This window comes from Lepidochelys kempii, chromosome 16, assembly GCF_965140285.1.
Source record: "Lepidochelys kempii isolate rLepKem1 chromosome 16, rLepKem1.hap1, whole genome shotgun sequence".
In the NCBI taxonomy this organism is placed as follows: domain Eukaryota; kingdom Metazoa; phylum Chordata; order Testudines; family Cheloniidae; genus Lepidochelys; species Lepidochelys kempii.
In genome coordinates, this window is record NC_136395.1 from 24,049,724 (window position 1) to 24,066,273 (window position 16,550).

A 16,550-nucleotide genomic window follows, 5' to 3' on the forward strand; every position below is an offset into this window, starting at 1 on the left:
TTATGTTCTGTAAGAACAGCTAAGATGACAGAAAAAGCTGGGTACAGTCCAATGTTCCCAACCTAAAGCAGCTATCCCCTCAGAAGATTCTGAAAAAGTAAACTGTCTAATGAAGTCTTTTACAGATTACCAGGCAATGGGGACAGTTTTCAGATGCTATCTCCAGCTTTAGGGGGAAAGAATCAAATCTGTCAGTTCACCCTTGAAGTAGATTAGCCATTAGTACTGTTGGACTTCAAAAATACATCAGTTTTAAAATAGGCTGCACAACAGAGATGGGCTTTTTCACCCCTGCCCCCCCGAGCATTTTCATATAATGATTTTGACAGTTATAATAAAAGGCACAATCAACTGATCTATTAGTTTCTGTAAATCTTTCTAAGTCAGGGTTTACTTGCTTTTTGAGTTTGCATCATCTACCATAGCACCTGTCGCATAGCACTGATCAGCTGTGATATCCTCTCCAAGGTCTCACTGCTAGCAGCTACACGTGAGCAAAGAACTGTAGTTCTGGTTTGGAGGGTTTTGAGATTTCAGAATTTGGTTTCATTCTAATTTGAAAGAAAAAAGTTTTAAAATTCTCAGCAAAAAAGAGAATTATTGTTCTCTGCCCAGTTCTACCAGCAGACCTGGCACTGGAGCAGCGTGCCTGATGGCCTACACTGGAGCAGGGCACTCTGGTAGCCCAGGTTGCCAAGCTGCGAGCCTGAAGCTGTTCTCCCCAGCAGGCAGATTCCCAGCTGAATTCTGTCAAAACAGACAAGACCCACAAAACGTTACGGTTCTGACAAATCAGCAAGTTGCAATGAATTTTTTTTTTAAGTTTTCCAACCAGCTCCATTAGCAACTGCTAGAGAAGTTTTGCCAGCGTGAGCACAGTAGAGCATGAAGCCCTTATAATCTGTACAGTGACATGCTATTAGTGAAGCCCCTGAATTTAAAAAAAACAAACCTATCCTTGTTAGTTCTGCAAGGTGCTATGGTAGGCCTGGTTTCTATTAAGAGTGTTGCTAGACTTGCCAAGCCATATAGGCTTACCGCACTGTGAGAACACAAATATATAGGTCAACTGGATCTCTCAATTCCTATAAAAATAAATTATAGAAATCCCAGATATGTAGAACTGGACCTGGCTAAGTTATCTAGTTCAGTCCCCTGCACTGAGGCAAGGTTAAGTGTTCTCTTCTAGACCATCTCTGACAGGTGTTTGACGACCTTTTCTTAAAAGCCTTCAATAAGGGAGATTCCACAACCTCTCTAGGTAATTTGTTCCAGAGCTTAACTACCCTGACAGGCAGTTTTTCCTAATATTTAACCTAAATCTCCCTGGCTGCAATTTAAGGCCATTGCTTCTTGTCCTGTCCTCGGTGGTTAAGGGGAAGAATTTGTCACCCTCTTCTTTTGGGGAGGTCAAAAGGAAACTCCCTACAGCAGCTTCTGGCATCGCATCACCCCAATCCAGCAATAGCACGTCATGCAGCTGCATAGCCTTGTACAGATGCAAGTGCACTGCACACTCCATACAGGAGAAGTTTCACACTTCAAGTCTGAACTCCGACCACTACAGAACTGCAGGGTCATTAAAATGAGGAAGCTGCACAATTAGACCAGTGTAATTTAATCAGTTAAAGTCAGCTTGCAGCCTAAAGCACACACAATAAAGTGCGCCATTTTATCAGTGCAACTCTGATGGAGGAAGGTTGCGTGAGGTCTTAAGTGAAATTAGTTTAGTAGTTTCAGTTTCCAGTTGGACATTGTTTTGTTTTTTTAAATGCCAGCCCATCACAATTCAGCAACTGTTTGCTTGGAAGATGGCCCAAAAGCAGAGTAACAAGATGGTTATTGCAAGTTAAGGTTAAGATGAAGCTAGGCATGCTCTATTCCCCCATCTCCTGATGATATTTTTACTGCAATCTAACCTGAGAAAATCAAGTTCACTTTCACCCACAAAACCACAGATTAAGTCCCTCTATGAAAATGTATACTAAACTTAAGAATGTCTCTCTGGGAAGTGTGGTTTTTTTGCTCAAAGAGATGAAGTCCAGGGAACCTAAACATTTTAGTATCAGATAGTAGGCCTATCACTTACGTTTTTGCACTTGCTTCAAGGAACAACAACCCTATTTAGAAACAAAATTGAAATTGTTAGGGTACATGAAATACCTCAAGAGAACCATATTGTCGTCACTGAAGTTTGAATCCTGAGATAAACACGTGAGGGCCCACTGAAGTTTCATACTAAATAATACTTTTGAAAGTATTTAAGGTTCTTTTTTTAAGTACAACATCAATACGCAAACTTCATTCCTAGTACTAAGCTAAACCAAGTTAGACTATTTGAGGCAAAGTAGAAGTTCTATATACAACTAAGTTACTTTGAAAAGTGTGCTTTAAACAGCTTCCAGTTACGAATGCAGAAGGTTCACTTTAAAACCTCTAACCTCATTGAAACGTAACACCACAAAAGAAAAACAAAACACACCATTTTCTTCTGCAAATTGTTTGGCTTCTTCATATGTAACGTCTCTCTGTGCTTCCAGATCCGCTTTATTCCCTATGAGGATTATCACCTGGTTCAGAACAGAAAAATATTAGCCTGGAAAACAGTTCAATTGCCTTTTAATCCCAACTCCAAAACAAGTTACTATTAAGCAAAGGGTTCCTCCACAAGGCGCGACATTAGAATAATGGCAGCTCTCTCACGCACCCCTGCCCGGGAGAAATAGGAGAGGTGCTTTGGCACTCACAGGGTCTCTCCCAGCGCTCTAAAACAACCTGCCGCCACGAGGGGAATAGCTCTGGTGCTAGTGCTCAGTCTACACTGGCACTTTGCAGCCCTGACACGTGCAGCACTCGGGGGGTGTTTCACACCCCTGAGCGAGAAAGCTGCAGCACTGTAAAGTGCCAGCGTAGACAAGCCCTAAGATAGCCAGCTAAGCAGTAGGAAGTGCACCTCCTCCCCTCCTCTGCCCAGGAAGAGGAAGTTGATACAAACTGTCCCAGATCAGAGGGTCTGCAGATGTCCAGGACCTCGGCAAGCTTTCATACAGCATTGCTACCGCTGTCTGTCCCTAAACTAGGAGCATTCCCTCCCCCAAAAAACAGGCAGACCCATTTATTTGATCAGGGTGACTAGACAGGAAATGTGAAAAATCGGGACGGGGGTTGGGGGAGAGGGGGTTAATAGAGCCTATATACAAGAAAAAGACCCAAAAAAACTGGGACTGTCCCTATAAAAATCAGGACATCTGGTCACCCTACGTTTGATAGGCAAGACTCAGTAAAACTGAAGACACTGCCCAAAAAGTTTAAGGGACAGGTCACCCACGCACAGTCCCTTACTCTAGCAAGTAGGGCAGACTAGTGATAGTATCTTGTTTCTCTAGCGACATCTCCACCATAAAGACAGGAATGATAGGAACTCCAGATGCCACATTCAACCCTTCTCCACTATAGGATTCCCATGGCCTGAGGGCTTGTGAAAAATACAGTTTTATTCTAAAACATGACTATGTTGAAGCAGTCCTATCTCATAACTACCTCGTGTGTATTCAGAGTCATCTGCTGATTTGAATGCACATTAAAAAAAACCCACAAATATTGCAGAGGCAACACAAGAGTAGGAAAGGGATAGTTCTGCAATCAGAAATGCTCTAACTGAAAGAATACAGCTTGACTTTCAGAGTCAAACAAATATGAAGTCTTAGGTCTTGTCTACACTACCAGCTGGATCGACGGGCAGCGATCGATCCAGCGGGGGTTGATTTATCATGTCTAGTATGAACATGATAAATCAACCATTGATCGCTCTAGCATCGACTCCAGTAGTCCACCTCAATGAGAAGCGCAAGATGCTCTCCTGTCGACACACCGTAGTGAAGACACCACGTTAAGTAGATCTAAGTACGTCTACTTCAGCTACGTTATTCACGCAGCTGAAGTTGCGTAACTTAGATCGATTCCCCTCCCTGTAGTGTAGGCCAACCCTTACAAAGCATTTTAATTAGAGAGACATAAGATTAGAACCACACTACAGGAGCTGGAAAGTCTTTTGGCCTCCAAGAGGGGAAAAGAGAACCCTGGAAGAAAGATACTGGGTAGTTCCTTTGGATAAGATTTAAACCCACAATCAAATTGAGAAGAACAAAATAAGTTATTACTAAGTAAAGGACAAGTTAAACTTTCAGTTTAAAAGCAACAAGTTGTGGTGAGAAGAGGGGCAGAACAAAGTCAAATGTATGTTCAATATTAAGATCTAAAGCTAGGAGTAGAAAACCTGGAATAAACTCATAGCAGCCATATATCAAGGACAGCACACTGTAAGTTTATTTAAAAGATTACCACCATGTATCAAGGAAATCCAAGGTTGAAACAAATGTATTTCTTGCTTTGGGATAATAAGTTTTTAAAAAACATAAAAAGCAGTCCAACTTACAGTATTTGGATTGGTGAGGTTCCTTGCATCTGTCAACCAGCTGCTTAAATGGTTATATGTGCTTCTTCTGTGAAGAGCCAAGTGAGGAGGATTTAACTATAGTATGTAGTTACTCCCAATAGTACACTTTTCAGAATTTTAGTGTTTAAGATAGGTTTGTCCCAGAGATGAAGTGATAAGTTCTGTTCTGAATTCAGAACAGAACTTAAGCAACTCAGCTAACCCATGAAGCAGCACGAACTCTGGAGCATAGGCCAGCTACATCAGATGCAGTATTACTGCTTTCCATGAGGGCAACATGTTAAGACACAGTGCTGTATTAAACTCATTAAAGGATTTCCTATCTAATACTCAAAGAATACTGCACTGTAGAATACTGCTTAGGTAACACTGCATAAGATTGCGTTCTTTAAGTAAGACTTATTTTCAGTGAATTAGGATGCATGAGATGGAGAGAAAGTATAAGGCGGCAGAAAAACTGGACATGAAACCACACACTTAAGGACAAGGATGTGCCTTCAACTGTGCCCCAAATGTATGAGGATTTATCTTGGGCAATGCCCATTAAGTTTGTTCTTTGCTTAGAAGACAGGCAATACCTTCAGGTTGCTTTTTTTCTCTAAACCATTAAGTCTCATTGATCGTTCTGTATTAACTATTCCTTTAAAAACAATTAAAATATTTACTCTTATCGGACTGTATATTCTTCAGCAGATCAATAGCTGAGCTTGCTCAAATGAAGGGAATTTGGACTGACAAGATGGGTGAGGGAATCTCTTTAATTGGACCAACTTCTGTTGGTGAGAGAGAAGCTTAAACTTTAAGGCCACAGAGAGCTCTTCTTCAGGTCTGGGAAAGGTACTCCCAGGAGCACCACTAAACCCAAGGTGCAACAGATTGTTTAGCATAAGTAATTAGCACATATTCTATTTCCCCATGTTTATACCCCACCCCCCACTGTTCTTCAGACATTCTGGTCAACTGCTGGAAATGGCCCACCTTGATTATCACTACAAAAAGTGTCTCCCTCCCCCTCCCTCCTGCTGATAATAGCTCACCTTAAGCGATCACTCCACGATATGCATCTGATGAAGTGAGCTGTAGCTCACGAAAGCTTATGCTCTAATAAATCGGTTAGTCTCTAAGGTGCCACAAGTACTCCTTTTCTTTTTGCGAATACAGACTAACACGGCTGTTACTCTGAAACCTCTCTTTAGAGTGTGTATGGTAACACCCATTGTTTCATGGTCTCTGTGTATATAAGTCTCCCCACTGTATTCTCCACCGAATGCATCCGATGCAGTGAGCTGTAGCTCACGAAAGCTTATGCTCAAATACATTTGTTAGTCTCTAAAGGTGCCACAAGTCTTCCTTTTCTTTTTGCGGATACAGACTAACATGGCTGCTACTCTGAAACATATTCTAAGCGGGTTTCAGAGTAACAGCCGTGTTAGTCTGTATTCACAAAAAGAAAAAGGAGTACTTGTGGCACCTTAGAGACTAACCAATTTATTTGAGCATAAGCTTCCGTGAGCTACAGCTCACTTCATCGGATGCATACTGTGGAAGCAACTACAACATTTGCTCAAGAAACTTCCTGAAAAAGCACAAGATCAAATCCACACAGACACACCCCTGGAACCCCGACCTGGGATATTCTATCTACTACCCAAGATCCATAAACCTGGAAATCCTGGGCGCCCCATCATCTCAGGCATTGGCACCCTGACAGCAGGATTGTCTGGCTATGTAGACTCCCTCCTCAGGCCCTACGCTACCAGCACTCCCAGCTACCTTCGAGACACCACTGACTTCCTGAGGAAACTACAATCCATCGGTGATCTTCCTGATAACACCATCCTGGCCACTATGGATGTAGAAGCCCTCTACACCAACATTCCACACAAAGATGGACTACAAGCCGACAAGAACACTATCCCCGATAATGTCACGGCTAACCTGGTGGCTGAACTTTGTGACTTTGTCCTCACCCATAACTATTTTACATTTGGGGACAATGTATACCTTCAGATCAAGCGGCACTGCTATGGGTACCCGCATGGCCCCACAGCATGCCAACATTTTTATGGCTGATTTAGAACAACGCTTCCTCAGCTCTCGTCCCCAACGCCCCTACTCTACTTGCGCTATATTGATGACATCATCTAGACCCATGAAAAAGAAGCCCTTGAGGAATTCCACCATGATTTCAACAATTTCCATCCCACCATCAACCTCAGCCTGGTCCAGTCCACACAAGAGATCCATTTCCTGGCACTACAGTGCTAATAAACAATGGTCACAAACACCACCCTATACCGGAAACCTACTGACCGCTATTCCTACTTACATGCCTCCAGCTTTCACCCTGACCACACCACACGATCCATCGTCTACAGCCAAGTTCTGCAATACAACCGCATTTGCTCCAACCCCTCAGACAGAGACAAACCTACAAGATCTCTATCAGGCATTGATACAATACCCACCTGCGGAAGTGAAGAAACAGATTGATAGAGCCAGAAGAGTTCCCAGAAGTCACCTACTACAGGACATGGCCCAACAAAGAAAATAACAGAACGCCACTAGCCGTCACCTTCAGCCCCCAACTAAAACCCCTCCAACGCATTATTAAGGATCTACAACCTATCCTGAAGGATGACCCAACACTCTCACAAATCTTGGGAGACAGGCCAGTCTTTGCCTACAGACAGCCCCCCAACCTGAAGCAAATACTCACCAACAACCACATACCACACAACAGAACCACTAACCCAGGAACCTATTCTTGCAACAAAGCCCGTTGCCAACTGTGCCCACATATCTATTCAGGGGACACCATCACAGGGCCTAATAACATCAGCCACACTATCAGAGGCTCGTTCACCTGCACATCCACCAATGTGATATATGCCATCATGTGCCAGCAATGCCCCTCTGCCATGTACATTGGTCAAACTGGACAGTCTCTACGTAAAAGAATAAATGGACACAAATCAGATGTCAAGAACTGTAACATTCATAAACCAGTCGGAGAACACTTCAATCTCTCTGGTCACGCAATTACAGACATGAAGGTTGCTATCCTACAACAAAAAACTTCAAATCCAGACTCCAGCAAGAAACTGCTGAATTGGAATTCATTTGCAAATTGGATACTATTAATTTAAGCTTAAATAGAGACTGGGAGTGGCTAAGTCATTATGCAAGGTAGCCTATTTCCCCTACCCCCCCCCCCCCCGTTCTGGTTAAACTTGGATTTATGCTGGAAATGGCCCACCTTGATTATCATGCACATTGTAGGGAGAGTGGTCACTTTAGATAAGCTATTACCAGCAGGAGAGTGGGGTGGGAGGAGGTATTGTTTCATGGTCTCTGTGTATATAATGTCTTCTGCAGTTTCCACAGTATGCATCCGATGAAGTGAGCTGTAGCTCACGAAAGCTTATGCTCAAATAAATTGGTTAGTCTCTAAGGTGCCACAAGTACTCCTTTTCTTATATTCTAAGCGGCTGTTCAAGGTGAAGCGGCTTGTTAACACCTCTGCATAGGACAAGGGGGGGAGAGCGCTAAATGGGTTACAGATTGTTGTAGTAAGCCATAAATTCAGTGTCTGAGACACTAAAAATCATGGACTGAACAGTTATGAATTTAAGCTCCCAGGCTCATCTTTTGAAAGTGTTGTGCAGGCCTCCTTTGAGGATGAAGACTGATAGGTCAGAGTGACTGCTTTGTGAACAAAGTGTTCATCCACAGGGGATATGGTGTTTTTGTATTCTTTTCCTGTGAGAGTTAATTCAAGAGCATAGTGATTGTCTATTTTCACCCACATAATTATTGGGGCATTTAGCGCACTAAATGTAGTACACCACATGTTGTAATGGGCAGGCATAGGATCTATGGATCTTGAAAAGTGGGGGTGGGTGATCATTGTAACAGCAGAGATATGTCTGCAAGTTTTGCATCTTTTCTGGCAGGGTCTGGTGCTGCTTTGAGTTGGTATGCCCTGGTCTGTGAGGAATTTGGATTGCCCGTGGAATCAAAGCCATGAAATGACAATGACCTCCTCTGAGGGAGCCTAATTGGTGTATGCCTGCATCCCTGCAGGGAAGAAGAAGATTTTTGTATGCTTTGCTCCTTATTTTGGAAAGAACTCACAAAGTTCTTCTTACCCTGCGAACAGCCTATTAACCATTTTCTAAAAGAAACACCTTGCATTCCCAGCCTCTAAACGGAGCTATATCAGACACGTGCTGAGTACCCTCTAATCATTTCTACATGGCAATGCAACTTAAGTTTCAAAACACAGCTTCTCCATGCATTGCATCATTTTATTCATTGTTCTAAATTTTTAACCCACCATTCATTTCTTAATGGATAACAAAAAAAAATTCAGTTCTCTAAATACACACAGATAAGGGATGTGTAACAAGGTATTAAATAGGTGATTCTAAACCACCACCACTTAGAGAAGCATGTAGAGTACAAGACATTCATTCATCTGCAACCTGACCATGAATATTCAGTAGTTTTTCCTTATACTGAATATAACGTGCTGATAAAATGTATATCGTTGGTATACCTACATGCAAGTCAATTACAGATTATACAGCAAAAAGAAAGGTAGCTGCAGTTGGGAATGTAATTTATGACTATTAGTTAAGACCCTGAAGATATTTAGTTTTACTCTGAAACTGTTTCAGTGACAGGGAAATTACTACATCTTCAAAATACCAAGTCTTTGCTATAAAAAAAATGACTACACAGAGTTTGAGTGTGTACAAGCAGCTAGCTACTCACTATTTATTGTATTCCTTCCCATTTAGGGAAAGCTAGGCCACCTCTGTTTGAAAGACTACCGATAAATGGGAGAGTTCAAGAACAGGTCAGGACAGGGGTGGGCAAACTACGGCCCGTGGCCCGGATCCAGCCCTCGGGGCTTTGGATCCGGCCTGCGGAATTACCCCCTGTGGTGCCGCAGGGCCTGCGCCACTCTCAGAAGCAACCGGCACCATGTTGGGGGGGCTGGGGGTATGGCAGAGGGCTCCATGCATAGCCCTTGCCTCCAGGGACCGCCCCCCTGCAGCTCCCATTGGCCCGGGAACCTGGAGGCATGGCAAAGGCAGTGCAGTCATGGTGCCGGCTGCTTCCCGGAGCGGCGTGGCGTGGGGCCAGAGCAGGCACGCAGGGAGTCTGCCCTGTCCCCAGGGCGCACCGCTGCCACCCCGAAGCCGCTTTAAGTAAGCGGCACCGGGCAGGAGCCCAAACCCGTCCTGTACCCTGCACCCCAACACCCCCTGCCCTGAGCCACATGCTGCACCCTGCATCCCAGTGCACCCCAACCCCCGGCCCTGAGCCCCCAGCTGCACCCTGCACCCCTCCTGGACCCCAACCCCCTTCCCTAAGCCCCCTCATATATTCCACATCCCTCCTCTGCCCCAATCCCTTGCCCTGAGCCTGTTCCTGCACACTGCAGCCCCTCCTGCACCCCAACCCCCTGCCCCGCATACAATTTCCCCACCCAGATGTGGCCCTCGGCCCAAAAAGTTTGCCCACCCCTGGGCCAGCAGCTTTTTAATAGATCTGTGTAACAGAATGCCGTATCCCAGAATTCTACTACATACTATCTCCAGGGTAGACAACTTGAGTCTGGGAATATTCCCATATCCCCATCATGAAAAATAAAAATAAAAAAAAAACTAACTTCCATACCCTGAAATATTAAGAGACACAGAACCACCTTTCAGGTAAGATAGTTTAAATAAGTTGGCAGAATGCAGTAACACCACAATGCCTGAAGGGGGAGAGTCAATAACAGACGTTTCCAAGGAGAAGCTTGTTTATGCAGAACTCAGATTCTGAAGTCTCACATTTATTAACCAAAGTCAATTTGAAAGTAAACTACCAGTGCTTTACTTTTTAAACAGCCATTTGTAGAAGGGAGGGAAATAAAGGAGAGGCTGCATAAGAAGGGTGAAAATCCACTATCCAGATACCTGACTAGTTTAGAAAACCAAGAGGACTGAGACCCAGAGAAAGTAGTCATATACTATGTAGTGACATTGTACAGCAGTGTCCCAAATAGGCTTGGAAATAAATTGGTAGTCATACCACATGTTCTATTTTAGCTATAACTACAGTTGACAAAACTCAGACAATATCTTACCTAGTAATATCATAGACCATGAGCGCTCCTGCTGCTCCTCTGTAGTAGCTTCGTGTTACAGCCCTAAATCGCTCTTGTCCTGCTGTGTCCCAGATCTGCAGTTTAATTTTTTGGCCACTAACTTCAATTATTCTTGTACCAAATTCGACCCCAATTGTGTGGGGACAGTCAGCCATAACTGTTATAGAAAGATAAATCAGAGGTTCACATCTTTCTACTAGAAGTCTTCTCCCTCTGACAGAGGAAGAGTTAGTAATGCCATCTTTCATATGGGGGGGGGGGGGAAGAGGGAGAAGAGAACACTAATCTAAATCAACCCGCTTTATAACAGTAAATTGTTTTTAATTTAAACAGCACTGAATGATTGTGTTCAGGAAATAACCAATGATAGTTTTAATGCACTGCCAAACATTTAAGAATGGTCAATTCATAAATCAGAAAATTCCTAATGGAAGTTGCAAAAGTATGCAACATTAAGGTGTTTGGCACTACAAGTTGAGTAACTGAGTCAGTTTAGGTGGCTGCAGAACCAACCCTTGTGGAAACAACTTTAACTTGAAGGCTTAGAGAGACTAACCATGACTTGAAATAATTCAATGAAGTTTATAAATTTCCAACAGACGGTTAAAAACTCTGCACATGACTATAGGAGTGATCATGCCGGATCACACCAGAGATCCATCCAGTTTAGTATCACATTTTGAAGACTTGCCTGTAACTGTTGTTTGAGGAAGGTTTAAGAAACATGTCAGAAGACAGTTCTAGGATAACCTGTCAAAAGGAAAATCATCTTCCTAATCCCCGCTAGAGATCAGTTTATGCCCTGTCTTTGTGCTCAAAATTTAAGTTCTATTGCTTCAAGTTTACAGAACTTTTGATGAATTAAAAATACTTAAAGCATTCTCTCAAAAAATCTGATGGTCTCTTCAAAAGTCAGGCCACATGCAAGAGATTTGGTATTACCTTTGATTACCCTATTCACACTGGAAAGTCACTTTCAGAGCCCTAGTTCTCACCACACAAGCACACTTTAAAGCTGTGTAACTACTTTGCAAGCTTAAGGACATGAAAACTAAGCTACTTTATCCACGATAAGAAAACTGCATGGAAAGGATAAGACAGTATTAAGAGCCACAACAAACTTTCACCACCACTGAAGAAACGAAACTAGCAAAACTTCAGAACTGAGAAGCAACACTTGAGTCAATGCTCATATACCACATCTCTAACACAGAAGAGAAAAAGGACATTGCAGTTATAAAACAGATACATATACACTCCTTAAGGAGCATGTATCGTGCAGATGCAGCAGCTGTGACTCATGACAATCAAGCTATAAAATTAACTCCAGTGTTACTTAAACCTGTAAGAGGCTGCCTTTGATTTTTAGCAGTTGTATCCCACTTTGAATGTCAAAAGTATAACTCCTCTCAAAGTGAGCTTTTGCATTCCAACAGAGGCTCTACTCTCACCAAATACCAATGCAAAGAAGTGTAGGAATATTTTTCAAGTGGAGTTTGTGATTGAAGTTTAGTAGCACACTTTCAGAAGCCATCATGTAGCACGACCTTTCCCAGCACCATGCCTGTTACAGATACCCGTCTATGTTTTGGGAATGCTATAGCCTTTACTTCACAGAACTCACTCTCCAGACATGTGGACAGACAAATGACCTGACAGGCAGCAGACTATGCTAAATAACTATTTGCTTCTATCTTCATCATTCTGACTATGATTAGTCTACCTATTTGTAATGGGTGAAGCACCCGAAGGAACTCATGCATGCTGGAAAATAGCTTTCAGAACTAGGGAAGCAGGAAAAAGAAGGAGAAAGCATACCATCAGTTCAAACAGAGGCTCCAAATGAAGATACTCACATTTCTTTTCTGTGAATTGGTGAAGTAAGCAGGACTTTCCTACACCCATGTCCCCTGTTACAGAAAACACAGTTACTGTACTGGTAACAATGGCTTCAATTTAAAAACATCTGACAAACTTTACATTGAATACGCAAGTGCCTTGCTGGACCATGCTTTGCTATGCCTGTATGCACAAGATGCTTCACAGTGCACCTGGTAACAGTACTTTTCCCTATAGCTTTGTTCACAGGCATAGGGTAGTAAAGGCGTCCAAGGAATAAACAAAAGGAAAGGAATTCAGGTTACAGCCTCATGCGATATCACTATTTGAGGTTTGCAAGGTCCTACAGAAAGCTGACCCGTTAGACACTGAGTGGGAGAGATACCAAGGTTATTTGCAACTTTCAGAAGGGCAACAGAAATTTTAAATTCCATACTGACAGACAGAGCAGAGACCTTTAATTATAAACATTTTACACCAGAAGTTAGGCATCTTCCAGTAGCTGAGCAAGTGTGAGGCAGCTGCTACACTGTCATGTTAGTCCTGTATTAGGCTTCAGCCCAATCATTGCAGTGTGCTTCACATACAGAACTAAATGATCAATTGTTTTAAAGAGAACAAAGAAACAATCAAGGATCTCATAGCAACCTTGATTTGCACACCTTTAAGGCAAAACTGCCCCCAGAGTCATCTACACAAAACCCTTTAGAGTTGTATAAGCAACACAGCGAGCCCAATCCTACTGTGATAATCATAAAAAGAAACAGGTCAGGAAGAAGCATCAGGAGATCATCTAGTCCAGTGGTTCTCAAACTTTTGTATTGGTGACCCATTTCACACAGCAACCCTCTGCGTGTGGTCGCCCCCCTTATGAATTTTTTTTTAAAAAAAACCTTTAATATTTAAAAGTATTATACATGCTGGAGTGAAGTATGTTTTGGGTGGAGGCTGACAGCTCATGACCATCCTCTGTAAACCTCCTGACCCTCTGAGGGGTCACGACCCCCAGTTTGTGAACCCCTGATCTCGTCCATTCTCCTGCACTGAGGCAGGATTAAGTAAACCTCGGCCATCCCCAATAAGCTTTTGTCTCTAACCTGTTTTTAAAACACCTCTAATAACGGATTCCACAGCCTCCCTTGATAACCTGTTCCAGCATTTACCTATCCTCACAGTTAGGAAGTTTTTTCTAATATCCAACCTAAATCTCCCTTGCTGCAAATTGAGAGGATTACCTCTTGTTCCCCACGTCTAGCGAGGGTAGAACAATGAATAACTTAAAAGTTGCTAGAGGACAGTTATTTGAAGACTTCAGTCCCTGCTCAGCCTTTTCTCTTCTAGACTAAACATACACAACTCTTTCAACTTTTCTTTGAAGGTCATCTTTTCCAAGCCTCATATTTTCATTGCTCTCTTCTAGACTAGCTTTCTTAAAAGTATGATGCCCAAAAACTGGACACATTATGCAAGCTGAGGCCTCACAGTCCAGAGTAAAGCAGAACAATTACATTCTGTGTCTCACAACACTCTTATTAACAAACTCCAGCATGAGATTTGCCTTTTTCACAACTACATCATGTTGCTGATTCATATTTATGTTCCACTGTAATTCCCAGATCCTCTTCTACAGTACTGCTGCCTACAAAGGGGAAAACTGGTTGTGTGTGTGTGTTTGACTTTCTTCTTCCTAAGTGTAGTGCTTTGCAATTGTCATTACTGAATTTCATCTCTAGTTCAGACCAAATTCTCCAATTTATCAAGATCATTCTGAATTCTAATTCTGTCCTCCAAGGTGCTTGCAACCCCTCCCAGTGTGGTGTTGTCTACAACTTTTATAGGCCTACTCTCCATCATCCAAGTTGTTAATGAAACTGAATAGTACTGGATCAGAGACACCCTTGCAGGACCCCATGGATATGTCCTTCCAGTCTGGCAGCAAACCATTGGTAACTATTCTGAATATGGTCTTTCATCCAGCTGTGCACCTGCCTCATTGTCATTTCATTTAGATATTTCCCTAGTTTGCTTATAATTTTAAATGCGACAGTATAGATAACCCACAATACTCCACACATCTCTTGTGGTCAAGATAAGGTGCTCGTAGTAAACTTAATTTTGACACTCTACAGTCAAAAGACACCCTAGGAGTGTACGGGCCTAGTACCTGCAATCATATGTCCTCAAGCAGCTGGCCCCAGCGACTATGCAGCTTAATCTCTCAGTTACGTTTTTTATAAATGAAAAGAAACAAAATTTGTTTTTTGATGCTGTGGGTTCCAAGTTCAACTGACAAACATTAAGGATTTTCCTCCCCGCCATACCCCACACATAACTGTGCCCCTTTTATGCAGCTGCAGCAGCATAAAGTATTGGAAGAGCCATTTAGCCAAGGGAGGATTTCCCCAGCATAGGCAGAATGTTGTAGGTTTTGGCATTAGGGTGAGCAGAACCTCCAGAGCTGCCCAAATTGCACCAAGGACTGAACCAGGTCACTAGCATTTGAGAGAATGAAGGAGGAGACTTAAAGCCACTGTAGCCTCTCTTCCCCATAAATTGCACTGCAGGCATTGGTACCCGCAGTAATCTGTTTATTTTTATTTTTTTTTTAAAATACAAAGTTGCAGTTTTAAGACAGGGACATTTAAAAGCAGCGGCATATTTTAGAGAGGGTTATAGAAATCATTATTCTGATTTAACCATGCACTTGCATAAGTTTGCCTGTGCAATCCTGGAACTATGCCACTCAGTGAAACTCAGCAGTACAACGTACCTAACATGTATTTGTTACAAAAAAGTTTCATAGGTCGTATTGTAAATGTGAACAGGAAGTCTCCCATTGCAGGTACATACGTTCACTTCAGTTATTTCTTAGTCAGACTGTGACTGTGGATTAGTTTTTAGTTTTGTTTTTTAATTGGAACTCAAAAGTACAGAGTACACAAAAGCTTTCTCCCAGGCTGAGATGAACACCAATTTCCTAATAAAGATAAGCTACATCAGAATAAAAGACAATGGCCCAAATTCTGAAATTTTCATCTAAAAGTGGAGATACACCTTTGTGCCTCCCAAATTCTGGGCTGTCTGTAGATTTGTTGTCTGCAATACAAGTTAGAGCAGTTGCGGGAGCTGATTTACAGCATCTTTCCACATCCACCCAGGATGGCTTTAAAAAAAAAAAAAAAGAAGAAGAAGAAGTATTTTTCAGAAGACCCAACATTTTAATTTTATTTAAATTAAACACTTTTAAAAATGGGGGGAGGGGGGGTTTTAAATGACAACCTAGATTAAGTCCTAAGCTTACTATGCTCTATTAAAATCATTTAAATAAAAACAATGTTAAAGCAGTACCCAATTGCTCCAAAGCTTTAAAGAGAGTCAAACCACTGAACTGGTAGAAGTCACTGGCCAAGAATCTGGAGCCAGAGTTTGCTGAAGTGCTAAACCAACTTTTGGCAGCATTAGCCTCTTCTGCAGGTGCAGAGAGAATGTTTTCTTCATTTCTGTCTATTCAACTAGTTCAGTTTTAAGTTGAGAAACCAATTGTAGTTGAGAAAGCAGGAAAGCTTGTTTTCTCTCTTCCCATCTATGAATAAAAATGAGGTGTGAGGATAAGATTTACTAGTTATAAAATCTTGAAGGCCATAGTTACCAGAAACATTCAATTCACTTTTTTTTTTTTAATAAAAGCAGCTTTAAAATGTAAAATGTGTTGACAAGAAAAAAAAGTAGGTAACCAGCATATGTAAGGTAATTTAATAAAAACAGTTTTAAAATGTCTGTATTTAATTGAATTCCAATTTTCACCAAATGCAGCAACACTAGATTAAAATTAAAAAATTTATCTACTGAAAAAAATGTATCATTCTAGTTTCTAAAATACTAAAAACTAAGCATCTGAGAAGCATGTTATACTACATCTGTATACTTATCAAGCAATTATAGTTTATCCTTCTGGTCAACAAGAGAACCACCAAATTATGCCAACCAATGAGAATCAACCCTCTCTAGGAAAACTGACAGTAGAGATGCAAAACAAGATTAAAATCAATTTAAATCATCTAGGAAGAAACACTGATTTAATTCAGGATT

At 41.9% G+C, this 16,550-nt stretch overlaps 1 protein-coding gene across 6 annotated transcripts in view; it reads right to left on the reverse strand.

Annotated features, from left to right (window-relative positions):
• RAB14 (RAB14, member RAS oncogene family) overlaps positions 1-16,550 on the reverse strand; it is a 34,438-nt gene that overhangs the window by 2,336 nt on the left and 15,552 nt on the right. For 2 of the 6 annotated variants that reach the window (XM_073314974.2, XM_073314973.2), the window contains 5 exons: positions 12,479-12,532; positions 10,602-10,779; positions 4,436-4,502; positions 2,483-2,570; positions 2,090-2,120 (listed from right to left, as the gene is read on the reverse strand). In XM_073314974.2, coding sequence (XP_073171075.1) covers positions 2,090-2,120; positions 2,483-2,570; positions 4,436-4,502; positions 10,602-10,779; positions 12,479-12,532 — 418 coding nt within the window. Of the gene's footprint in view, positions 1-2,089; positions 2,121-2,482; positions 2,571-4,435; positions 4,503-10,601; positions 10,780-12,478; positions 12,533-14,625; positions 15,758-15,809; positions 16,040-16,550 lie in introns of those variants that run through there. The other 4 variants (XM_073314972.1, XM_073314976.1, XM_073314975.2 and 1 more) reach the window with 4 other exon arrangements.